Source organism: Macaca nemestrina, chromosome X (genome assembly GCF_043159975.1).
Source record: "Macaca nemestrina isolate mMacNem1 chromosome X, mMacNem.hap1, whole genome shotgun sequence".
In the NCBI taxonomy this organism is placed as follows: Eukaryota; Metazoa; Chordata; class Mammalia; order Primates; family Cercopithecidae; genus Macaca; species Macaca nemestrina.
In genome coordinates this window covers 23,611,042-23,638,198 of record NC_092145.1, presented here as the reverse complement: position 1 = coordinate 23,638,198, position 27,157 = coordinate 23,611,042, and the positions used below count along the sequence as shown (strand labels likewise).

General features: G+C 37.0%; 2 protein-coding genes across 2 annotated transcripts in view; one reads left to right on the top strand and one right to left on the bottom strand.

Annotated features, from left to right (window-relative positions):
• The window catches only part of LOC105481432 (serine/threonine kinase 26), a 52,625-nt gene extending 34,187 nt beyond the window's left edge, over window positions 1–18,438 (top strand). Inside the window, exons 4-12 of the mRNA XM_071089075.1 lie at window positions 5,346–5,402; window positions 10,112–10,220; window positions 10,308–10,465; window positions 11,333–11,518; window positions 12,933–13,081; window positions 14,446–14,539; window positions 15,306–15,368; window positions 15,450–15,586; window positions 16,622–18,438. Of these exons, the coding sequence (XP_070945176.1) occupies window positions 5,346–5,402; window positions 10,112–10,220; window positions 10,308–10,465; window positions 11,333–11,518; window positions 12,933–13,081; window positions 14,446–14,539; window positions 15,306–15,368; window positions 15,450–15,586; window positions 16,622–16,646 (978 nt within the window). The 3' untranslated portion in view covers window positions 16,647–18,438. The remainder of the gene's footprint in view (window positions 1–5,345; window positions 5,403–10,111; window positions 10,221–10,307; window positions 10,466–11,332; window positions 11,519–12,932; window positions 13,082–14,445; window positions 14,540–15,305; window positions 15,369–15,449; window positions 15,587–16,621) is intronic.
• A 1,802-nt stretch (window positions 18,439–20,240) lies between these two features.
• The window catches only part of LOC105481463 (FERM domain containing 7), a 35,182-nt gene continuing 28,265 nt past the window's right edge, over window positions 20,241–27,157 (bottom strand). The window contains exons 10-14 of the mRNA XM_071088523.1: window positions 26,981–27,076; window positions 24,840–25,003; window positions 22,718–22,786; window positions 22,526–22,601; window positions 20,241–21,482 (exon numbers count right to left, since the gene is read on the bottom strand). Coding sequence (XP_070944624.1) covers window positions 20,388–21,482; window positions 22,526–22,601; window positions 22,718–22,786; window positions 24,840–25,003; window positions 26,981–27,076 — 1,500 coding nt within the window. The 3' untranslated portion in view covers window positions 20,241–20,387. The remainder of the gene's footprint in view (window positions 21,483–22,525; window positions 22,602–22,717; window positions 22,787–24,839; window positions 25,004–26,980; window positions 27,077–27,157) is intronic.

Genomic DNA, 27,157 nt, shown 5'->3' with positions numbered 1-27,157 from the left:
ATGAATAAAAGGCCTCCAAAAGGAGGTGATAATGCTAGTAATTTCTATGCAATTTCAGCATTTACTTATAAGTGTTAGGTCTTGCTGTATTTTACTACATACATAATTATCTGCTCCTTTGTGTGATAATTTTGCTGTAATATTTGTTCCTAAAAAGCTAATTCAGCCCATCATATTATTTTTTAGAGATCTCATGAGTGATTACGCAGTCTCAGTAGTTTTAGGTTCTCCTCCTAATTCTCATACAATTCCTTGGTGGTACATAGCCCCAGGAATTTGTTGTCGCGTGTGTGTGTGTGTGTGTGTGTGTGTGTGTGTGTGTGTGTGTGTGATTTGCTCATTCTGGTTTACTCTTTCTGGATTGAATCCTGGTAATTCCAGACCCTCTCTAGGGCAAATCTGAATCCTTGCTACTTTTAGGCACCTGTGACAAATACACTATTTTTGGTTGCTGACCTAAAATATTAAATAAGCCCTATTTAAAATGGCTATTCCATAATATATTGAAAAATTGGTACTGATATGGTTTGACCATTTTATTGATTGCTTATTTATTCATATTCAATACTCCTATAGAAAATGAGTTACAGCTATATATTCTTTTCCTAAGATTTCATATAGGGTGTTTTTTAAGTAGCATAGTAGTATACATGTGCTAGTCACCCAGTATTTACTTAATCTTTAAATAATTAAAAACTAGTTTTTTGTTTGTCCCAAATTTTGATTGTAAAGTGTACTCAGACCAGCCAGTGCTGGTCTTGACAAACCATTGTCCAAGATAGCTTCTTAAGGGATTAAATTGAATTATTTTTATCTCCTTCACCCATCATTAATTAAACTCTATGATGTAAAACGCTACTTTGAAGAACATGTTGCTTCATGATAAGATTGTAGAAATGTGCAGCTGGCTTATGTTATTTGTGTTCTGAATCTATTTAAAGTAAATAAATGTGTGTGTATATACATATGTCTCTCTACAAGACATATGTATGTACACACAGAGAAAGAAATATTCTGTAATCTTACAACATTTTCATACTATTTATTTAAATCACTTTCTTAAGTTGACCTACTCTTTTACTTATCATATATATCACAACATAGTATGACTGTTTGGGTTTGTATTTTTTTCTAAACTAAAATCACATCAAATACAACAGGGTTCTGTTCCATGTAGTCAACATAAGTCAAGGCTACATCCTCTTAGTACCATCAGGGAACTGCGTTATCAGTCAACTTACATACTTATTGTGGCCCGTTGTTCCATTTCAGGTAACATGGAGAATTTTGAGTCAAGTTAATTAAACAAACTGGGAAATGGGTTGTTCTTACCCAGGATGTCATCCATAACTAAGACCTCACTGTAAGCTGGAGGAAAAGGTTATTACATTTGAGAGAAAATTATATGCTCTTTGAAACTGTATGCAGTTGTAGTGATTTCCTTGAGACATGCAAAAAATGTAGTAGGTATTCATTTTGACTGAGCTCACTGTATAACTTCATTTTTAAAAACAAGAGTTAAAAACCAGACAAACACATCAGTATGACCACAGTGTTTTCCTTTAATTTTAGTTCACTGGGCAGATTTTCTTGACAAAGTTAGTCTTTATGAAGAGTGCTAAAATAAGCAAACCCTTCCCTTCTGATCTCATAATATTGGAATAATCTTTTATAATCTTTAAATATTTTTCTAGTTCAATGTAAATCTTAAAATGACACTCAGGCATTGAATAGAATTTGAATCATGCCTTTATTTGCTGCTGAAAATTGCCTTTAGATTTCTGTGTATGTTAAGGAAATATTGCTTCCCACCCACCATCACCAATATTTATGAAAAAAAGAATTGAATAAAGGAAAATATTTCAGAATCATCTGTATGATTTTGTGGCCTTCTCCTTATTTTTCACTGAAACTGTATGTGCTTACAGCCAGTGTATGTATGCTCAATGCCTCTGGAATATTCCTTTATTGTTAACATTTCTTTTGGAGTTCTCTTATAAAACTTGAAGAAAATGGAGGCTGGAAAGTTTGTTCCTTCTTAAAATGTTCTTTTCTCAAAATAGGAATAGCTTTAAACTTAATATAATATACCTCTAAGAAGCCCCATGTTAGATTCAATCCAACAGACGTTTATTTATTAATGCCTACTATGTGTATTCCTATTCTTTTGCATATTATGGTTAATCTCATCTACTTTGGTCTGACAACTTCTAAATTGATGTCTCTGGTTTCATCCTCTCTGCTCAGCCCCAGATATGTGTTTATAACTTGCCTCATATTAATAGCCTGCTTATCTGTGAGTACATCAAGTGCAATAACCCTCAAACTAGGGAGGTAGCATTTGAACTAAGTCTTGAGTATGATTTTGGTAGGGGTTGGAAGGTGAGAGTGGGGTAGGGACACAGCATTCCAAACGGGAAGAAAATGACTCAGAAGTGATAAATTTTCTAGCCATATTCTCGGCAAGATGATCTCTACTGTCACTTCCAGTTTTATAAAATCTTACGTGCTGTATGTTTTTTTTTTAATCAGGCAAAATAAACACTAAATTTGCCATTTTCTCTGTCTCCCAAGCTGGAGTACAGTGGTGCAATCTCAGTCCACTGCAGCCTCCATCTCCCAGGTTCAATTGATCCTTCCACCTCAGCCTCCCGAGTAGCTGGGACCACAGGCGTATGCCACCACACCTAGCTAATTTTTTGTACTTTTAGTAGAGATGAGGTCTCACTATGTTGCCTAGGCTGCTCTCAGACTCCTGGACTGAAGCGATCCTCCCACCTCGGCCTCCCAAAATACCAGGATTACAGGCATGTTGTGCAGCCCTCACCACCACTGATTTCCAGAACAAATAAGGATTCCTTATTTTCAGATCTAGAAATTGAGTAGTTGTAATTTTAATGCTTAATGGTATATACTACTTTGTAAAGTCACATTTCAAGCTTTCTATGAACATGTTTTAGTGACAGTTGGCAAGCTTCTGTTTTGAATTAGTACAAACAAAAAGGCACACATTGTTTTTAACTTGGAAAACAGGTGCTTTCATTCATGCAGAACTGCAAAATAGACAGGCATGTTTTATAAGATCTTTTTCTTTTAAATGTCAGGTGAATGGGAAGCTCTCTGAATTCATATGATAGAGTATAGTACTTGTTAGAAACAAACTTGTGGCAAAAGAAACAATTTTTAACCTATCCACCATTTTAAGAACGACTTTTTTCTTCTCTTGCAAAAAGTGTAAAGATACGTCAGATTCACAATTCTCAGGTTGTGAGTGCCTAAGTTCTACACACAAATACAAGTTATATGAACCTTTCCTGGAACTCCTCTTCCCTCACCAGTACTGTGGGAATTTATTTCCTCTATTTCCTAATGTAGACTTCACTGCTAACCAAAACTCTCAGCTTTCTGCTCGCAGTGCGTGCTGGTCATCTATGGCAGGAAGAGTGGGTATCAAGATTACTGGAGGAAGTGGTAGGGGAACACTGTTCCTCCCTTTCTCTTACAAATTCTACATAGTGTCAGCATACGGAAAGGAGAATCATTTTGTCTTAGTTAACTGAGCCCTGCCTTCATGGCCCAACCCTAGGCCACATCCCATTCTCCACACTACAACGTCAGTTCCACTCTGATTCTTCAACTCTCTCCCATCCCCTAAGCACTCATCATCATGTCACTGGAGTCCATTCTCTGCCTTGATAAAGTCACATCCTCATGGAGATGCCTGGAAATTTTAAATTGGACTCCTGAATACCTCCCAGGGATTTTTGAGTTTGAGGGCTACTGGCAGTAGCTTGAGAGTCTTCACCCCGCAGCTGGGGTTGTGAAGGTGAGAAATGTGTTTCTGGCATCCCAAGTTGAAGCACAATGCTGAATATATTTTTTCACTTGAAATATTGTTAAGATATAAATAGTAGTGAGTTTCCCTGGTACTTTTCATGCTATACTATGAATGAATACATTTGTGTGAAATTGTTTTTTGGGAGGACTACCCCAGGAACCTAGGCATTATTTTTATGGGAAATGCTTGCTTTTAAATTTCCCAACATTTTACTTAAAAATCAACTTTTGGAACACAGTCCAGTCACTACTTGGCTGCCACCAGTATAGTAAAATCAACCATTCTACTTCCAGTCAGTTCTGTGGTCCCACAAAAATTCAGAGAATACCACTCACGAAATGGTATGGAGAGAGAGGTGTCCCTTGTATTTCAAACTATAGCTAAAACAAAAAGGGTTTAATGGTTTATTCCAGTGTTTAACTGATGGTACTGAATGGTATGTGTGTGTGTACACCCGTTTTAGAATTTGTATACATATATTCCTCCCAGAAGCCCCATTTCCTCTTGTTCAGCTCACAGAGAAGTTAACTCCACCTGGAGTAATCATATGTTTTTGAAGCTACACCCTCCCTTTTTCTTATCCATTTACATCAGAGGTAAAATGAACAATATTCTTTCTAGGTTCCATGTGTGTACCAAAAATGCCTGTTAACCATAGCTGATAAAAGTTAGAAGTACATCAAAACAAATGAAAGCCAACAACTGAAATAAGGCAAAATGTCCATTGTCCTCAAACTCAAACCCAAAATTTGTACAAGCCCTCATTTACCTCCTCATTCTTTAATGCAACTGTATTTTCTTTCCAATATCATTCAAAATAATTATTTAAAGCTCTGTTTTTTTAATAAAAATTACTAATAGTTCAACAATAACAAACAGTACTTTCATTTGTTTAGCTATATCATAGGCAAAAAGGTATGGGGGTAGTCTAAGCTCAGAACTTAAATTTGGAATGTTCTATGGAAAAAATATATTCTGGGTTCCCAAGCAACCACTTTTAAACCTATATTTTGGAATCTGTTCTTTATTTTTTTTTTAATTTTTAATTTTTGTGGCTACAAAGAAGGTGTAAATATTTATGGGGGTACATGAGCTATTTTGATAAAGGCATATAATGTATAATGATCACATCAGGGTACATTTACTCTTTATGTTACAAACAGTCCAGTAATACTTTTCTAGTTATTTTAAAAAGTACAATTAAATTATTATTGACTATGGTCACCCTGTTGTGCTATCAAATACTAGATCTTATTCATTTTCTCTAACTACTTTTTGTACCCATTAACCATCCCCAACTGCCCCTCCCTACTATCCTTCCCAGCCTCTGGTAACCATCCTTCTATTCTCTATCTTCAAGGGTTCAATTGTTTTAATTTTTAGCTCCCACAAATAAATGAGGACATGCAAATAGAATCTGTGCTTTAGTATGTGAGATTTAATATTTTTGCTAGTATGTTATTTTGGCTCAGGTTTGTAATTATTAAATTGTTTCATGGCTTTACAGGGGTCTAAATTATGGATAATAATGGAATACCTGGGCGGTGGTTCAGCACTGGATCTTGTAAGTATTTTAAAATAATTACACACAGATGCAAATGTGTGCATATGCACATACCTTATTTTTTTTAATTGAAGATCAATGGCTTTTGGGCATGCTAAGTGGTTGCTTTAGTTAGTATGTTCAAATTAAATTCTTTTTTCATGACCACTACCTTATGTAGGTACAGATGTATTGTACGTTTGGACATGTTGCTGGCATCCTAAGACTACATAAGAATGCAAATACCTTAATAAAATAAAGTATCCCAAATTAGAAGGGGATGTATGTGTCCGTTGCTGTCAGTTTGACTTTTGCAAGCTTATCCCTGAAAAAAACTGAGTTTTCTTATATTTTTAAAAAATATGTAATTGAGATAACTGTCACTAAAAGTGATTTTTATGAACTGAATGTTTGTGTCCCCCCAAAATTCATGTGTGGACATCCTAACCCCCAATGTGATGGTATTAGGAGGTGGGGACCTTGGGAAGTAATTAAGTCATGAAGGTGAATTCTCATGAATGGGATTAGTACCCTTATAAAGGAGGCCCCAGAGAGCTCTCTGACTTTCTTTCCACCACGGGAGGATGCAGTGAGAAGAAGACCTTCTGGAACTCAAATCTGCCAGCCCCTTCATCTTGGACTTCTTTCCCAGTCTCCAGAACTGTAAGAAGTAAATATTGTTTAAGCCACCCAGTCTGTGGTATTCTGTTATAGCACCTGAATTGACTAAGATAGTGGTACTAGGGTTCTAACCAAGGTAGGCCTACAGATCCAGTTCTTTGCAGAGTTCTCTCTGCCCCTCTATAGGTTATTTGGAAATGTAATGGCATTTTGGGTTGTCACAATGACTTAAAAGTGCTCCTACCATTTCAGTGGTCATGGATCAGAATGCTAAAAATGCTAAAATCCTGCAGTGTGCAGGAAAATTCAACCCAATGAAGATGCATTCACACACAGAATGCCTTTGAGAAACACTGGTTGTTCCCCAATTTAGTATGATCCTATCAATGTTGAGTTTCTTTCCCATCCTTAAAAATCTTTATTAATATGATACTATGTTTAAAATTCAGTATGACTTATGAGAGGCAACTTAGTGTAGTAGAATGACCACTGGGCTGGCCTAGGGTGTTGAGGTTATAGGTGCCTGTGAACCAGACACAAACTTCCTGGACTTAGGTGTTCTATAAAACAAAGAAGTTGCACTAAGTTATTTCTAAGTTCCCTTCCATCTTTAATATTATATGATTTTTTTATTTGCATGCTTCTGCCTTAGAAATTATAGCGTATGCTGTTTCTAAGAAAGTGTTTTGATTAAAATAATCAAGTAATATTTTAATTCTTATTTTTTTAGGTGGAGATGAGTTTTCCTAACTGAAAGTGATTAAATATTTTTAAAGGCTTTAACCCTGACTGCCAGTGACTCAAAGTTTCAAATAATTTTATGAACAGAAATGACCGTAAGAGATTTTCTTTCCTTTAGGCAGAACCATATTTAAACCATTCTAAAGAAATGGTAATTAAACTTGATGGAGAGCCTCATCTACTACTAGGAATTCATGTCAGTTTAATCAGTTGCTGAATTTGGTAATCTTTCCTTGTGTCTAATCTAGTTCTTATATCCTAAAGCCTGAGTTCATTTTTTTTTCTCTCCTCTCTAGTGAGAGAACACCACTGATGTTTCTTTGTGTAATAATCCTTCATGCATATGGAGTCAGGCTTCATTCTCCTCTTGAAGTTAAATGATCTCATTTTTATTTGTCTTGTCACAGAGTCGTATTATTCAATAGTTTTTTCATTAGCTCTACAAGAAGCCTCTCAATTGTTTCATTATCCTTCTTCCATTTTTTGAATATTAAAAGCCCTTTCCAAATTTATCAGTTGTCTTATCTGGTCCCTTAGGGTGCTCACTATGTCTCTTCCCCATTTTGGAAGCATTGGCAAAGCTAGGCGACTCTGTTTAACAGGATCACTGATAGCAATGTTAAGCAGTGAACACTGGTCTAACCCCAACCAACAACCCAAATCTGTGTCCCCTAGTAGTAGTTTGGTCAGTTTTATGAAATCTCCAAGTTAAATGATTGTGAGATCTTAATCTCATCCTGCTATTCTGAACTCTACTTAATAAAACAAATAGCCATTAGTATCAGTTTCAATGAATGAAAAATGTTGTTAGTACTGTATTGGTTAAGAATCAAAAAACCTAGGTCGTAAACCCAGCACAAACACTGACTGCCTGGCAAATATTGGGCAGCCCTTTAGCCTCTTTTGTGTCTTAATTTCTTCACATGTTAAATGAAGAAATTGAATCAGTAATCTCTAATTTTGTGTTCTTAGCTCTAAAATTCAATAATATTGTGATTTAATTAGAAAACTCATTTAACTAGAGTTTCCAGGGAGAGCAGATAATGAGAAAATGTGCTATTCCCTTTTCATGTATATTGCTGTACAAATAAATGCTATCATTTGGGGGAATCTAAGACAGGATTAGGTGTAGAGGAAGGCTCTGCTACTAAGAACAACAGGAACTAAGAGGGATGTTTAGCGGAGAGTGTTTCTCACATTAAACTGGTGCCTGGTGCCTAACTAATGGAATAACATAAGATTACAACTTGTCATTTATGTCAACATTATACAGTGTCTACCTTGAGTCACTCCCATTCTTGAAAAGCAATTTATTATATGTGAGCAGACTTTGAGTATATTGCACATCATTTTATTGTGTTTATTATGCTCCACTTCTTTCCAAAAAGAATCGTGGTGGCTTGCAACAAAAACACATATAGTAAGATGACTGGAATAAAACATGAGCCCCAAGAAAAAAGAAATAATATGCTAACCATAAGAGAGGGCATAACATAGCAGACTGCGTTAGGGACTGGCTGGAAGTTAAAGAAGTGTGACAAAGATCCACGAGTTCACAAATGTACAGTCTTTGAAAGAGTCAAGGTCCCTCTCTTGCATATTCTCACTTGACAACAGAGGCAAATTATACAAGGCAAGTACACTGCCCTGGGACAGAGATGTTATCTATTAGAGACATGACAAGGTCTTCAGTTATTGAAGATAAGTTCAAATGAAGAAATGTGTCTCCTTGCCACAGAGTCTTTCTTCCCATCCTCCTCCAGCACCCAGTTAATTGAGACTTCACTTTTATTGAATTTTAACATGAACCTAAAATATAGCAGATAAGCTCATGAATCTTTAGGATCCCCTTTTTGTTGTTTTTACTTGAATATTTTTAAAAACTTCTGTATTAGCTAAAATACTGGCTTATTTATGTTACTTTTAGATATCCTTCAGAATGATAGCTAGTAGGCCGTACATTAATCTTGCCCAATCACTTAAATAACCAAGGATATACCTCCTCTGGCCTTGCTAATGTCCTATGATCAGATGATACTAATTACTGATCTTAAGTAGTGTGACGTTTGTCCTTCAGTTCTTTTGTAGTACCTCAGAAGTTCATTGCCAGCCATCAATAAAATAGTGTGCCATTTTCACCCTTTCTAGAAGACTTTAGAAACTACTTTAATCACAACTGTTTGAGTAGAAACTTTGGGGTGGAAGTTGATAGATTTGAAAGTAAATAGATAATGTTACCTAGGAAAGGGACCTGTTGAATTACAGACATCCCTGGAGGATACTATATACCCAGACCACAGTTAATATTAGATGGTGAGACCAAAGTATGAGTTCTATTTTAAGCTGTTAAATTTCAACATGAAAGTGCCCTTTATTCAGCATAAATATGGCATTCATGAAAGATGAAATACACAAGGTGCCAAAGAGCTACGGATCCCTCCCAGTGTGAGGCAGAGTGGGCAATGTTTGATTTTCACCACCTCTTCCCTCCTTCCAGAAGCAAACAGAACTCTACCTCGGCTCTGACTTTAGATTCCCACCCTTTCCTGTAATAATATTGTACAGTCCACTGTTTGTGCTTTATGAGGTACCAGAATTTTAAAATAACCATTTATTTTAAAGAGGGATTTTCAGATATTCCATTACAAGTTCTCCTGAAACCTAATCATTGCTTTCCTTGTATTCCAGTTGGAACTATTGGCTTTGGTACAGGGATGGGGAAATAAAGGGATATGTGTTACATTTATTTGAAAAACATTATCCCTCCATGATTTATTTTTTTTACAATCATAGTCTGAATAGTTTAATTATTATATTCTTGGCTAAATTTACAATTTCAGTCTCAAAAAGGCTATTCTTTACAATATTATTAAAATACATAAATGCTGACTGATGTGATCAAATAGTTGCTGTGGAAATCTTATGGATTCTCTGACCTAAAAATCAGTTTCGTGTCAATATGTAGTAACTTTTTCACAGCAAATGCCAGAATTTAAGTAACTGATATCTCTTTTTTTCTGTCTAAAGAAAAGATAGTTGGTTCTGTCATTATGTAAGCATATTTGTTCCATCTTTGATGTAAATATTCAGGAACCTCAGAATCTGAAGCCTAGTATATAGGTGAAAGGGCTCATATTATCTTTCATTAAATTGAATCATTAAAAAACCTGTTCAGCCCTTTGATTGAATTCTTTTGCTTTCTTCCTTCACATTTTACATTTTTCCTCCCTTGTTTAGATATTGGTTTGATAAACAGAACAGCATCATGTGTTTAAGTGATTTCTTCATTTCAAAGACACCAATTTTGAATTTGATGTTTCCAAACTTTTACACATGTGTGTATGTGTGTGTGTGTTTTTCCCCTTAAGCTTCGAGCTGGTCCATTTGATGAGTTCCAGATTGCTACCATGCTAAAGGAAATTTTAAAAGGTCTGGACTATCTGCATTCAGAAAAGAAAATTCACCGAGACATAAAAGGTATACAAAAATCTAATATGAACCTGAGAAAAATAGAAGCATTCTGAGCAAGCTGAGTTTTCTTTTCTTTTCTTTTTTTCCTCCTAGCTGCCAATGTCTTGCTCTCAGAACAAGGAGATGTTAAACTTGCTGACTTTGGAGTTGCTGGTCAGCTGACGGATACACAGATTAAAAGAAATACCTTTGTGGGAACTCCATTTTGGATGGCTCCTGAAGTTATTCAACAGTCAGCTTATGACTCAAAAGTAGAGTATTACCTGTTCAAACTGTTTTGGGTTTGTTAATAAATTGTATGTGGCACGCTATCCTAGTTAATACACTGCCTTATTTTTCCTTGTTTCACAAGTGTTTCTTAAGCTAGAGTTATGTCATATTTTGCTGCTTAATCATAAATTCCCTCACAGCTAACTAATATTTGGACCCTATTCACTTCAATGGCTTTTCATCCCACATGGAATAAAATCCTAAGTCTTTTCTGTGACATATAAAGCTCTACACAATCTGGCCATTATCTGCCTCTCCAGTCTTATCTCCTACCACTCTCTTCTAGATTATTTGTCCACAGTGGCCTCGTGGTTGTTCCTCAAACATAGCAAGTACACCCTGGCCTCAGGACCTTTGCACCTGCCCTTCCCTCTGTCTGAAAAAATCTTCCTCCCACAATCAGGTCTGCTTAAACATCACTTACACAGAGAAGTCTTCCCTGGCCATCTTATGTAGATCTGCAACACCCTTGCCCCCATCATTCATTATTCTCTTACTATGCTTTGTTATTTTCTTCACAGAAGTTAACACCATCTGGCATCATATTATGTATTTATTTATTTATTTGTCTCTCTTATTAGAATGTAAGCCCCTTAAGAGCAGGGATTTTTGTCTGGCTTATTCACCACTGAAATCCTCCATTCTGAGAAGGGTACCTGACACAAAGTATGGAATTCATTATGTTTTAAATAAATGAATTATAGTAATAAAAATTTATTAACACCACATTTTCTTGAGAGACAAGTACTGTATGACCATTAGGCTCCACAGACTATTTTGTGGTAGTATATTGTAATGGAGTTTCAAGGTGATATACATATATATATTTGTTTTTCCTTTTATCTTAGGCTGACATTTGGTCGTTGGGAATTACTGCTATTGAACTAGCCAAAGGAGAGCCACCTAACTCCGATATGCATCCAATGAGAGTTCTGTTTCTTATTCCCAAAAACAATCCTCCAACTCTTGTTGGAGACTTTACTAAGTCTTTTAAGGAGTTTATTGATGCTTGCCTGAACAAAGATCCATCATTTGTGAGTATATATTGCTATCATTACTATTTATTTTCTATTATTAGATCTACTTATAGCAAAGGCAGCTTTTCCTGCAATAGGGAATACAGTGCATGTGAGAATTGTCTAAGATCCATCCAGGAACTTGGTTCTTCCTTCTGTACTGCTACTTCTATTGAGTTATTAACCAAATTCTTCATTCTTTTTCTCCTTACCCTTCATTTTTTTCTTGGTACCCAGCTTCCTCCTTATTCTATTCATTATTTCCTATTTCAGGGGGAAATAAATTTGAGAAGTAAAGTTATCTTTATATTATGTCATTATTAAAATGCATGTATAAATACAGTGATTTTTATTCAGCTGTTTTCATTTTTCATGAAAAGTTATGTTTGGGTTTAACTATTTTTTTTTTTGAGTCAGAGTCTTGCTCTGTTGCCCAGGTTGGAGTGCAGTGGCGTGATTTAGGCTCACTGCAACCTCCATCTCCCAGGTTCAAGCGATTCTCCTGCCTCAGCCTCCCAAGTAGCTGTGATTACGGGCACCTGCCACCATGCCTGGCTAAGTTTTGTATTTTTAGTAAAGATGGATTTCACAATGTTGGCCAGGCCAGTCTCGAGCTCCTGACCTCTAGCGATCCGCCCTCCTCAGCCTCCCAAAGTGCTGGGATTACAGGCATGGGCCACTGCGCCTGGCCAGGTTTAAGTATTTTTATTTAGTGTTTAGAAACTTCACCGTGAAGTTGTATACTTTTCCTAGGCTAGTGAGCTCCATTCATTTACTTGGCAGATTCGATTACAGTTGTTTTACTGTTGTTGAAATAAAGCTGCCTTGTGATTTTTCGAGACGAGAAATACACAAGAGCAGTCCAAACTTGATATAACTATTTTTAAGTTGATGATAAACATTCTGATATTAATAAAGTGAAGGCGGGACATTCTCCACAGCACCTGGTGTTTGCATTTAGATGCAATAGACATTGATGTCTGATGGAGAAGGGATTATAAGATATGTGTAAATAATAACAAAACTACAGCCTTGCAAGTTTTCATCAGTTTTTTTCAAATTTACAGTAAATGTGATTAAAGTATTTTAGAACATTACTTTGAAATGTTTTTAAATGTTTACTTTCTAAATACTGTCATGTGTCTCTCTGCTTTTGAGAAGGCCCTGCCTGCCAGTTTGCTGGTGGGTAAGCCACCTGCTGCCCATTGGGCTTTAACAAATTTAGACGCCAAAGTAGTAGATTCAATGCAGTTGCCTTGAGCCACTTCAATAATAGAATGAGCTATTTTCCTACAGCATTTTAGTTGTTCTTATATCTACAGACATACCTTTATACCTTTCAGCTTAATAATTCAGATGATTTTTTAACCATTCCTTGTAATCATAAGAGTTCAACAATTGTAATATGCAGCCTTGATCTTTTTATCCTTAGCGCCCTACAGCAAAAGAACTTCTGAAACACAAATTCATTGTAAAAAATTCAAAGAAGACTTCTTATCTGACTGAACTGATAGATCGTTTTAAGAGATGGAAGGCAGAAGGACACAGTGATGATGAATCTGATTCCGAGGGCTCTGATTCGTATGTACAAATTATTTAATTTTTATGTAGGTAGCCTATTTAAATATTGTATATCTTTTAGCTATGATCAGTGTGCTTGTTCTAGCATAAAATATAAACCATATTTTGAAATTTCACCTTAGAAACTGTAAAAATCTTTTTCAATCACAGTCTGGAATACAATGAAGTTGGAAACATGTTTTTCTTGGAAGTGAATAGCTCTAGTTTTAAATGGTCTTGGTCTAACCCCTAGTGGATACTTGAGTATATTACAAAATTTTGGAGCAAGATTCAATTAAAAGTGTTATATTAGTTTGCCCAAAGTAATAAGGAGCTGTGTTTTCTCATACTTTGATGGCAACCTGCAAAATCCCTCTAAAGAACTTTCCTTTCCCACCTCTTGGCCATGTACCAAATCAAGATCAGACTGATACATTTGAATATTCATTTATGTGTAATTTTTATTTCTTGAAAAAGTTGTAGTGTTTTATAACAGCAGCGTTTACATTAAAAATTCAGCCTCTAAGTCCGTCAATTAATTTAGACTAGGAAAGTCTGTATGCTATGCCAGAATTTAGTCCTCTACCAGCTGAACTGGCAAAAAGGCAACACCAAATTTATTTAGATACTACCCTGAGATTCTTCCATTTATGAGAAATTGCTCAATGTTGGAAAGGGATAAAAAATATCAGAATAATTTGTGCCCTATTCTGATGGGTGTTAGCCTTAGCTTCCCATAAGAGTCACTCATGGAACCTTTTTTTTTTTTTTAATTTTTCTTTTTATTTTTTATTTTTATTTTTATTTTTTAAATTTATTTATTATTATTATACTTTAAGTTATAGGGTACATGTGCATAACGTGCAGGTTTGTTACATATGTATACTTGTGCCATGTTGGTGTGCTGTACCCATCAACTCGTCAGCACCCATCAACTCGTCATTTACATCAGGTATAACTCCCAATGCAATCCCTCCCCCCTCCCCCCTCCCCATGATAGGCCCCGGTGTGTGATGTTCCCCTTCCCGAGTCCAAGAAGGATGAGTTTGTGTCCTTTGTAGGGACATGGATGCACATGGAACCTTAAAGCAATCACAAGCCACACCACTGGAGATCCTGATTCAATAGGTGGGGAGCAGTGAGGGACAGGTATTTACATTTGGTAGGAGGTCTCAATGAAGCACACATCGAGCTGAGAACCACTCCACTACCACTCTGTAGTAAAATGTAGTATTCACCTGAAGCTGAGATCAGATCTTTTTTGTACCAGGAGTTTTTAAACATTGGGACAATTATTCCTTTAGATTCTACATACATCGATTTGATATTTTTGCCAAGCTGAATCATTTGGTCACTTATAGAGGTATCTTTGGCAATCTCTTTAGGGAATCTACCAGCAGGGAAAACAATACTCATCCTGAATGGAGCTTTACCACCGTACGAAAGAAGCCTGATCCAAAGAAAGTACAGAATGGGGCAGTATGTATATGGAGACAATTACTTACTCTTCATACAGTTTTTCAAACTATGTAGTGAGATTATAATGGCCCAAAATTGTTAGGATTGAATACCCCAAATGCCTGTCTGCCTCACTGTGTTTGTAGTATGCTTCATTTGTCATTAGTTTTGAGCTAATTAAAAAAGTTAATAGAAGTTATTTAAGTGGCCATATTGGAATTTTTTTTTTTTTTTTTTTTTTTTTGAGACGGAGTCTCGCTATGTCGCCCAGGCTGGAGTGCAGTGGCCAGATCTTGGCTCACTGTAAGCTCCGCCTCCCGGGTTTACGCCATTCTCCTGCCTCAGCCTCCTGAGTAGCTGGGACTACAGGCGCCTGCCACCTCGCCTGGCTAGTTTTTTGTATTTTTTAGTAGAGACGGGGTTTCGCCATGTTAGCCAGGATGGTCTCCATCTCCTGACCTCGTGATCCGCCCGTCTCGGCCTCCCAAAGTGCTGGGATTACAGGCTTGAGCCACTGTGCCCGGCCCATATTGGTATTCTTTAAGTGCATTTCACCTAGAGATACATAAGCCCAGGGAATCATAGGTATCTATTGTAATCCTAGAAGTTAGAGGACTTCTGGATGATGAATGGGAATGAATGACAGGAAGAAAGCTTAGAGACTTGCCTTGCATACAATATTTTGTTTTCAGTGGGGCATTCAAATTAGTTCGTATTTGTTAAAGAATAAGAAAATCATAACAATTATTTTAATTTCATGTGTATAATCTGTATCATTTGTTCAAAGGAGCAAGATCTTGTGCAAACCCTGAGCTGTTTGTCTATGATAATCACACCTGCATTTGCTGAAGTAAGTACAGATTAATTGGCCTTGGATATCTGTTTGAAGTAGTATAATATTTTAAGTGTTTTAATTATTACTCTTTCTCAGCTTAAACAGCAGGACGAGAATAATGCTAGCAGGAATCAGGCGATTGAAGAACTCGAGAAAAGTATTGCTGTGGCTGAAGCCGCCTGTCCCGGCATCACAGATAAAATGGTGAAGAAGCTAATTGAAAAATTTCAAAAGTAAGTTGGAAATGTCATTTTAAAAATTATTTTGCATTTTCTGTTGTATGTTAATTTATGATGCAATGTAATTTCGTTGATTCAACCATTCCAATTATTCCTAACAAAGTCACCTTTTAATACATAGTTGTATACTTAAAAATAGTTTTTGTTTGTTGTGTATCTTAAACATTAGCTTTTGGAATTTTTAGGCATGACAAGGTAGTTTTCCACTGCATGAAATGGCCTGTTTTTCTTTCTCCACTAGTAGGAGTATGGACAAAAGGTCACTGAGCATATTCTCATTTGAGCTCTCATTAATATCATTGGGGAATGCTTTCTTTCTTGCTACTACCCTCAGAATTTAACAAAACACCACTAGTTGCATAATTTCCAGTGCTAAAGTTCCTACATTTGACCTCCATATGAAAAGTTAAGGAAAAGGTAGAGGGACTCAATCCAGACTGAAAAAGGGCTCTTATGTTCAACTTCAGTTTCTATGTTGTCTCTTGAAATATTCATTTGATTTTGTTCACATTCAAAAAAGTTCTTACATTTAATTTTTTAAAAAATTTTCAACAAGACTTTTGTATGCATGTACACACATATACACTCCTTAGCTCAAGCAAGCTATAAGGTGATACTAATTTTAGCCTTAACCTTGTTATATCTCTTCTCAGTGCATCTTTATATTTCTTTGTTTGTGATGCCACTGGGATTGAGTTGGAACAAACTCTGTGACCTGTGAAATCACACACTCTCAAAGATCTTTCTATCTGATAAGGCTCACTTGTACTCATAAACCTAACCCCCTCTTAAAATCCCTTATATTTTAATGAAGACCTCCCATTTGAAAACAAATCAATTGGAAGTTGTGAAATCAGATACAGAAGGGATTTTTGAACTTGTTTATATTTTAACATCTACATGATGAGATTCCATAAAAACAATGTATCCCTTTTGTGGAATCAGTTTCTTCATTGCAGAGTTCATACAAAAGAGAAATATAAATATGCATAGTTGTACATTTGTTTACATTTTTAAAAAATTTTATAGGTGTTCAGCAGACGAATCCCCCTAAGAAACTTATTATTGGCTTCTGTTTCATATGGACCCAGAGAGCCCCACCAAAGCTACTTCAAGCTTAACAATGCTTAACCCATGAGCTCCAGGTGCCTTTTGGATCTTTGCAACACTGAAGATTTGGAAGAAGCTATTAAACTATTTTGTGATGGTGTTTATCATTTTATATTTTGAAAGGATTATTTTGTAAGGAGTAACTTTTAATACTATAGTTTCACCTGTATTCTAGTAAATGTTGAGACACCGTTTTGCTTTTAAGTATCCCTATTTCTTAAAGTTACTAAGATGAATACCTTTCACGTCTTGATCTTTAATTGACTACAGTCATGAAACGTACAGGTCTTTCAAAGTCATTCTCAGTATTCAGCTTTTGTAAAGTATCAAGCTTCAAAAAGTGTTGTTGTTGTTGTTGTTGTTTTTTAAACATGCGTATTCTAAAAATGACTATTGGTGGGGAGGTGTAAATAAGTCATACCTTCTTAAAACAGAAAATTTTAGTGAAGTCTTTTAAATGAAACCTGTAAAAGTATTGATTCTTCTACCAAGTTGGTATGATATTCCAGGCAGCTCAATGATTATCACATTTGAGATCCTGTGTTTGAAGCATTTACAGGCAATGTACAGCAACAGAGGTACCTCTTGGTGTATAGTATTTACATTCTCTTTTAGGTAGAAGAGGCAATTTTACCCTTATTTAACATGGTTAGAAATTTAAAGCAAGATCATTTACCCAAGGATAGGTGTTTGGTAATGTTGGAGGAGTTAGTCTGGCTTCATGTTTTACATCTTCAACTAAAATCCCATACTATCTGCTTGGATTTTGAGAGCCAAAAAAAAAAAAAAAAAAAAGCTGATTGTCATGTGATTAAATACCTGATCCATAGGTATGAATATAAGTTACACCAGCATATTTTTGCCATGGTAATGAATTGTCCTATAAACTATTTATATATTTTTGTTCTTCATAATTGTCACTAATAAGCATCAGTTTGTTGTTTTTAAAAGGATATTTAAGTGAGCATTTTCTAGTTCACATGAAAATAACCATAGTACAGGATGATTTCTGTCCACTCAAAGGTAAGTTAGATTGCACAGTTAATTTTCACTTATATTTATGGCACTATTATGTTGGTGATGCCTTTTTCTTTTAAGCCCAGTATTATGCCTGCCTAAGTTCTGAACTGGGGCTATATTTTAGTAGTTGTAGAATTATTGATATTTAGTTTTGATAGTTAATGTTTAATCGTTTGGATCTGCACAATATGGTTTTTGCACAAAAGTCATTTTAAAAAAATCTGAGTAATTGCCAAATATTAGACGAAAGATATTCTTCCTGTAAGGAATACAGTTTTTAGTCAAAGTGGCCATTACATCCTCTTTTTACTTTACATGGTATAGATACTTGAGAAGGTTGTTCTGGTGTTGTATGCCAAGAAAATTCTTTTTATTGGTGCCTATATTGTAACAATTATTTTTAATGCATTGTATTTTGAAGTAATGGTTCAGTTAAATTTTTCACCCGCTGTGTAACTGAAACACAATTACAGTTTATAATCTGTAGAAGTCTGGAGATAATTTTGCAACTCATGTTATGGGTTAAATGAATATTTTTGTAAAAGTAAAAGCAGCAAATTTATAAATTGATTATTTGAAACTTTACAACACAATTGCATCCCAAATACAAATTGTATTGCTTATTCATTATAGCTATTTGTCCTGTAAACTGTTTCTAGGTGAAGCATACTCCAGTGTTTTGGGGTTTTGAAAATAAATATTTAAATTTCACAGTCCTCAATGTTTGTTTTCCTTGAGATGGGGGTGTGGTATGGGACTTCAGTGTTTCAAATTATTTCTCCTTTGTCCTTTATTGTTCAAACACTAAAATCGAAGTTTCTGTTGGAAACCAGAAGATACTCTTCACATTTCATTAAGCATTAATTATAGCTACAGTGAACATCTGTCCTAATTTCTAAGCCTCCTGTCTTGACCAAATTATTAATAACGTCCCCTTTCACTTGAAAGTGTCCTGGGTTGAACAATAAATTATATGGTCACCCTGATTATTATATTATTAAGAGATCATATACAGATATAAACTTAGTGAAGATTTTTAGAAATTGATATGAGAAATACCATTAACATAAAGGAGTTTAAGTTTTTCCTAGAGAAGAGGTTGAGGGTGAACTTAACATAGCATTAAGGATCTATGGTATTAATATGTATTAATATATTCATATATTAATTATATAATATTTTAATATTATACTATATTATTAAGCCCAGGTGATTGGGTTTCAATATATTCTTATTATTAGATAGTTACTCTTGACTTGTGAGTTACTAAATATGAGTCCGGGAGCAGACAAGAAAGTGCTAGGATGGAGGAAGGGAGTGGGATGAGGTATATTAAAAGGGATTTTTCTGATATAAAGACTAGGAGAATAAGGAAACTATTCCATTAGTTTTTTTTCTCCTTTAAGTTGTATATAAAAATAACTTGCCTATAGAATTGCCTCCTTTCTTTGAAGTTTGTAGTAACATTATCTTGTAAATATGTTGGACTTTAAAATCAAACAAAATAAACTTCTCAAATAGAATGCTATACCTTCTAGGAGGACCATTAGAGAAATTTTGAATGGGTCAAAAATGGAATTCTGGTTCATTAACTCACCCTGGTATTAGTACCATCCTTTTTTGTTTCAGCTACCCTTCAATTCTACTACTTTTCCTCTCCTTGGCCATAGATTTTCACTTGCCTCCCTCCTTTTCCTTGTTGTGTAACTGTCCCTTTCCTTAGTAAAATAGGCCAGAACCAATCACTTCTGAAATTGATTAAAACAAAAGGAAGAACATAATTATAATTTATTTTTTAATTACCTGGATTTTCCATCACACTTTATTACAATAACATTCATTTCCTGGCCTGCATACATGCAAGAAGCTATGACAAAAAATAAATTCTGGCAGGAAATATTAGATAAACAAACTGACCTGTTAATGTTTCTCTTTTACTAGATATAGTAGATAGTTAAGAATATAGAAGTTATAAGTAAAACAACAGGATATTTTTATCAGGTTTATGTCTGGCTCTAGAAATTGATTTAATTCATGAATTTCCTAGGTTTAGAATTCTGCCAAGTCCTAGATTAATTCTAAACTTGTATTCTCTTGAGAGGATCTATGCCACCACCTTGTTCCTGAGGCTGTAGGAGGGTCATGCTCCCCTTATATATGTTATAAAAATGGAAGTCTTTAACATATTACAAGACCATTTCTACTGGGCCCCACACAAATAGTAAAGACTGAAATATTCGTTCAGTGTTTTTTAAGAGCACAAAGATCAACACATTCACAATCTACTAAATTACTAAATGCCATTAGAAGCCAATTCCAAATGCCAACCCATACTGTCACCATTCTTCAGCATTGAAGAACCTGATCTTCACTCACAATGTCTCTGTGTGGAAGTATGCAGTGGCGATGACAAATACCCACCTCACCTTGCCACAGTGCTGGGGAGGAGAGGGCATGTTCTAGAGTCCCTTCAGAGGTACTGGAAGAGTGAAACTCAAGGAACGAGGCAACAGCTGGATCTTTCATAAGGTAGGTGTCAAAAATGAGATTTTCTTCAGACCAATGAATATGTAGTAACCAAGAAAATGGTTTCTACAAGTTTCATTATTTTCTGCCTAAGTCGGTAACATGGAACTGGCTCAGAAATGTCCATAGGTTCACACTTTTAAGCTAAAAAGTAATTACATGGTTTTAGTGAAGTCCTGTCTTCAGCAGTTGGTGTGTTGAAAGAAGCATCTTCATCTTCTTCATCTAACTGTAGACTACCAGAAGACAAGCGGATTCTGGCCATGGGTGACCTTATTTCTTTGCCATACAAAGCATAGTAGTCTGGTTTAAGAATCTCTGATTCAGAATCACTGGATTCACTAGCTACATACCTTTCTGCTGTACTTTGATCCATTAGAACTGCTGGCAACTCCTGCTCTGCAAACATATATGTAAACAGGTCTGCTTTACGACTGAGAGCAGGACAAGGCCCTAAAGGTCTAAATTCTGACCCAAAAGGAAAATGAATAGTTTTCATGTCTGATTGGCTCTGGGACCTTTTAGGGGTTTGCTCTTGAATGTTAGATACAAATGCATCTTCCAAATTTGGGTCTTTCTCTTCTAGACCTACATTGATGTTGCTCCTAACACTAGTCCCGGCTATAGCTTCTTGGAGTCCTTGCAGGTCTTGCTGAAAGCTCTTCATTCTGATATTCCTTGGGCTTCTTTTGGCTGGCTTCATTGCAGTGGGCTCTATATAGCTATCTGGCCTTGTCCTTTCCTCTGCTCTGATTGGGGACCGTCTGGGCACCTGGAGTGGCTTGTCCACATAAAAAAAGACCTGGGGAGGCATAATACCAACCTGCTGACCTGTACAAGGAATATAGGGCACATCCATGTAAGTTAGCTGCTTTGCTGGACTCACTTTGCTTGTGAGGCCAGAAGATGTGCTCATGTGATTACCAGCAAACTTAAAGCTCGTTTGGAAGGAGCTTAGAGGACTCCTCTCCGAAAAAAAGTCTCTGGGATCAGGGTTAGGATCAGGCTCAGTGTTAAAGACAGGGTCTGTATAAATAAAAGGGAAAGAGGAACTGCTTTGGGACTGATGTAGCAATGTGGGATCCGCTTCTGGTTTGGAATGCTCCAGTTCAGTTGCAAATGTCACCTCCACTGCAGAGTTCCTCCTCCTACTGTCCAGCACCGGCTCAGATGCGTGCACTCCCTTCACATTTTGGTAGTAGCCACCACCATATGCTAGTCTCAAATCTTCCACCTTGAGACAAAGGACACATTGGTGAAAGAAGGAAAAGGCCATTTGGTTAGGGCTGGGGGAGGGATCTAAATTAGCCTCAAAGTTTGAAAGGTAGTTCTTCATAAAGTCATTTAACAAGATCCATGTTCTATTCTAGGGTAGATAAATATATAAAGAAAGGGTAATAACTTGTACCACATCCCAGTGCATGTGTTAAAAAGTACATGTGACACTATTCTTTCTCAGTGCCATCCTACTTCCAGACTCTGAGTGTATACACTACAAGCAGTTTGGTTTAATAGCTATATTAGTGAACCAGGAGTCCTGCCTTTTAGTCCTGGCTCTGTCTCTGATTTGCTGTGTGACCTTAGACAAGTCTCCTAACCTTGTTGCTCCAGTCTCCTCCCTATTTTCTGTAAAATGGTGGGAGGAGGGCTATGAATGGTAGGAGAGGTTCATATACTAAATGGCTCCTTTCATCATTATGCTTCTGATGTCTTTTGGATAAAAACTGCCAGTGACTTGAAGGCTTGAGGGTTTATGAGACCTATAATTATTTTTTAGGGAAAGTAAAATAATAATTCACAATTTTCATACTAAAAATGTCAAAGGAAGTCATCGTCTCACAGTTCCAGGGGAACAACACTTTGTCCTTAACTTACAAAACTACACAGGAAAAGTACTCTAAAACTTTAACCCAAGACCTTATACCTTCCTCTACACCTTAAGATTTTCATAGGTAAAAAGATGGAGCTTTCAGTTTTGAAAATTCAAAGCCATAGAATTCATTTGGATCTGCATTTTGCAAGATGTTAGCAACACAGGTTGCAATTTGAAGATGTGCCAGAACCCTCAGTCTATAAGGTACACACCAGTGGTAGTTTACTAAATGGTCTTCTATTGGCAGGAAAGACTGAGCTGACAGACCTCCCCAGGAAGCTAACCTACTCGAACAGAGTAACCCTTTTACACACTGGGATTCTGACAGAATCAATCCTTGGAAGCATTTGAAATTTGCACAAATTACATTTATCTAAAGAAGTAGAAATTTTCAGAAACCTTACTTGTTTTGACACATCAGAGAGGAGGTCTGGTGAGGACCTGCACTGTCGTTCATGGTACTGAGATGGGTAATGTTTCCTGAAATCCCCAAGCAGAGAAGTCATTGAAATAACCTTCATGTGAATACCAGGATACATAGAAATCTCCAAATTCAACATAAAATCAACACGAGCAAGAGAAACAAAATGATGTACCTTTCAAATGGCAAGCTCTTCAGCCTCCCTTTTCTCCCATATTCCAAAAGTTGCCTTTGGGTTCTTCCACTATCATAAGGAACAATAAAAATCCTTAGTTCTAGCCATAAACCAATAGGGTACCAAAACTTGAAAGCCTCATTTATTGTTGAAATCAAAAGACTAGATGAATGACATATGTCATGAATCTTTGACTATCACAATGATAATACCCACTTATTCAAGGACCAGGCAGAGAACAACCTCAACTACTCAGAACGCAGGTATTTATTTTAAAGGCCTCTGAACAGGGTTATGTAACAGCTAAAAATTGTGGGCTTTACAAATAATATACCTGGTCTGGGCATGGTGGCTCACACCTTAATCCCAGCACTTTGGGAGGCTGAGGCAGGAGGATGACTTGAGCCCAGGAGTTTGAGACCAGCCTGGGCAACATAGTGAGACCTCATCTCTACAAAAATAATAAAAATTACCTGCGCATGGTAGTGCATGCCTGTAGTCCCAACCACTTGGGAGGCTGAGGTGGGAGGATTGCTTGAGCCCAGGAGGTCGAGGCTGCAGTGAGCAGAGATCATGCCACTGCACTCCAGCCTGAGCAACACAGCGAGACCCTGTCTCAAATAATAATAATAATAACAATACATTTTCCTTTAAAGGCTTTTCCTGTACCACCAAATCAGAGTCAACTGACTGATTTTCCATACTACTTTGAATGAGGTTACTTATCTGGTTTCCCAGTCCACAGCAGAAGAAAAGCAGCTAACTAAACAGTAGAAGAGGATTGTTCTAGTCAGGCATACACTAGCAAAGAAAGTCAGATCACGGCCGGGAGAAACATAAAAATAAAAAAAAATCACAAGAATTGGCCAAGCGCCATGGCTCACGCCTGTAATCCAAGCACTTTGGGAGGCTGAGGCAGGTGGATTACAAGGGCAGGGGTTCAAGACCAGCCTGGCCAAGATGGTGAAACCCTGTCTCTACCAAAAGTACAAAAATTAGCCAGCTGTGGTGGCCCACGCCTGTAATCCCAGCTACTTAGAAGGCTGAGGCAGAGAATTGCTTGAACCCAGGGGGCGGAGGTTGCAGTGAACCAAGATTGTGCCATTGCACTCCAGCCTGGGCAACAAAGCGAGACTCCATTTCAAAAAAAAAAAAAAAATCGCAAGAATAATAAAGCCTAAAAAGTCTGGACCATTTATCACCTAAGTACAGGGCCTTGACATGCCTCCCCTGCCCTGAGGCCATCATTGCACTACAGCTGCCTGCAAAAGATAATACCTGATGTTTATAATAACTCAGGTCATTAAGAAAAGGGCAAAATATGCTCAGTATCATCTGTTTAAGAAGGCAGAGATTTGTAGAATACAGATTGGAAAGATTCAATCAGAAATATGTAAGTTTCATAGATCTTAATTTTTACTGGGGTAGGATACCACTCTTTGAAAAAAAAAATCCTTTATGGGGAAGCTTTTAATCAGAATTTAGTACCTTAGCTAAAAGTTTTGAAAACTTCCTCCAGTGGATTCCTAGGCTGATGTATTCAAGCAAAGACAAGATCTTAACCCAACCTTGCTTTGATTCCTCCAAAGTGTGACCTGTAGTGAGGAGCCTCTAGTGGCATATTGTTCAATTTTCTAAATCTCTTATCCCCTCCAGTGCTTTCTCACACTAGCTTTCACAACCCAAAGGATGTTGAGCTTTTCTTTCCATGGTTTGCATATAAGTTAAATATAAGAGAAACAGTGGGTTTATAGAACATGTATTCTCAAACTGCACACATCCACCCATCCTTGCTGAGACTCGGATCCTACCCCTTAGGTAAGGTGTCCCCCTCTTTAAGAGAAACAGTGGGTTTATAGAACATGTATTCTCAAACTGCACACATCCACCCATCCTTGCTGAGACTCGGATCCTACCCCTTAGGTAAGGTGTCCCTCTCTTCCTGCCTCCTAGTTAGGAATCATTGACTTAATGTGTCACACAGAGAATGAGTAGGAAACGGTGTGATCCTTGATGTGATTGAAATGGATTCTCTGTTGCTTCTAGAATGTGAACTCCTCCTAAACCTCCCGTGTTATTGAAAAGAAGCAGTGTAGTTTGCCTATGTGCATTGTTTAATTACCTATAGCGGAAACTGGAACCCTTACTGCAGAGTAGGGTTTTGGGCTTTGATTTGGGCTCTTCCGAAAGCCTAAAGAAAGCATGGTACTCCACACAAGTCTTCCAGAAAGCCTTGCAGGCATCTCGGCTGGCCATGGTGAACACCAAGGTATCCCTGCACAACACCTGTGTAAACCAATTTCCATCAAGTTAAACATCCTTCAAGAATATCAAAGACCTTCAAATCCCAATGCCTTCCAAACTATTGCTCCATTGGCCCATGCAGCTTCTGATTTTCCACTTGGCTCCCTGTAGGTTTCACACCTACTGAAACCTAATGATTGGCAACCTTTCGAGGAACAGACAGGGCAACTGCTCACAAACAGAGCCTTCTCTAAGAAGTAAATCTTGCTTTGCACTCTCCCCTCACCTTAAATACCTTTTTTACTCACTCTTCTCTGCCAGAAACATTTTTATAAAGTTGTAAATTAGATTAAAATGATGTCAAAGGGTATATCTTTCCAAGGTCAGGAGAAGTTATAAATGACCAACAGGAAACAGGAGGGAAGAGAAGATTTCCTTATAGATGGAAGGGTTTATAAGATGATTACATGTACATAAGTCTGTTGTTTTCCTTGAGGCAAGGTGTCTGTTGCCCAGGCTGAAGTGCAGTGGCATGATCATCACTCACTATAACCTCGAACTCCTGGACTCAAGCAATCTTCCTGACTCAGCCTCCTGAATAGCTAGAACTACAGGCATGTGCCACCATACCTGGCTAATTTCTTTGTATTTTTATTGTTGTTGTTGAGATAGGGTCTTGCTATGTTGCCCAGGTTGGTCTCAAACTCTTGAACTCAAGTGATCCTTTCACCTCAGCCTCTTAAAGCACTGGGATTATGAATGAGAGCCACCACATTCAGCCCATGAGTCTTTTTAGTGTAACAGTTAGAAAAACTTTTTCCTCTATAGGCTGTCTTGTACAATGCTCTATATTGCTCATCTAGCATATTCTAATCTTGGCTTTCCATACCTAAAGTTCAAGTTTGCCCCATCTCCTGACACTATATGTACCCATCACATGGCATGTTTGCAGCCCTGTTTTCAGCAGCCCCATCAACCCACTGCACTGACCCCACTTCTCTCATTCCTTTCCAGGTTCCTGCATGTAGCCTCTGGGGCTCTCCATGAGCTTCACACTGAGTCCAGTTACTTGAACTGCTCAATGAACACTTTTCTGTAGGGTCAAGATGCAGAGAATAAAATCCAAACTGCTGGATCTTCAGTAGGTTAAAAATTAGTTGATACACACTTTTTATTTTCCTTATGGTCATAAAAAAATTCCTTTCTAGACTAAGTGGCTCATGCCTGTAACGTCAGCACTTTGGGAGGCCAAGGTAAAAGGATCACTTGAGGCCAGGAGTTCGAGGCCAGCCTGGGCAACATAGTGAGACCTTGTTTCTACAAAAAATGTTTTTAAAATTAGCAAAGTGTGGTGGTGCATGCCTGTAGTCCTAGCTACTCAAAAGACTGAGGCGTGAGGATCACTTAAGTCCAGGAGGTTGAGGCTGCTCTGAGCTATATGTCACCACTCCACTGCAGTCTGGGCAACAGTGAGACCCATCTCTAGAATAAAAGAAGATGAAGAAGATCATTTCTAGCACCTTTGTCTCACCCTTTACTATGTAACCTTGCCCAATAATTGTTTATTTTGCTTACTTGTATACCTGACTCCCACATCCTGCTTGTTTTTGGCATATACTAGGTGTTCAGTAATTTTTGCTTAAGGAAGGTAATTAAAGATACTTTATAAAATGGAACAGATAACATCAAATCAATTTGTTCTTAGTCCTAGATCTGGTCACTCCCATTTGACTCATCAAATCCCTAAAAAATAGTTTCCAGGGAGACTTGCCTTTCAGCCCAGTTGCCCCATTTTCCTATTACTTTGTTAATTCTAAACTGCCAACCAGATTTCTTAGTGTTTTACCTTTAGTAAAAAATGATTAAAACTCTGGTTGATTTCATTAAAGGCAAAATAAAAGACACATAATCACTCAGGGCCAATCAGCTTTCACCATTTACGTTCAAACGATTTGCAGAAACAACCAAAAAATTTCCCAGTGAACAGAAAGTAAACGAATTTATTAGGAAGCTACTTACCAATATATTGGCATGAAGTTTGATGAGAAAATGCTTTCTCTTAAAACTCAACTTGCGGATTTTAGCCCAGTTAAAAGTATTGATCTTTGTATTTCCCTACAATAAAAAATGTGGCAGATTTCAGAATGTATTAACACGAGTTGGTTTGTAAGACAGTACAAACCTGATAGAAAATGC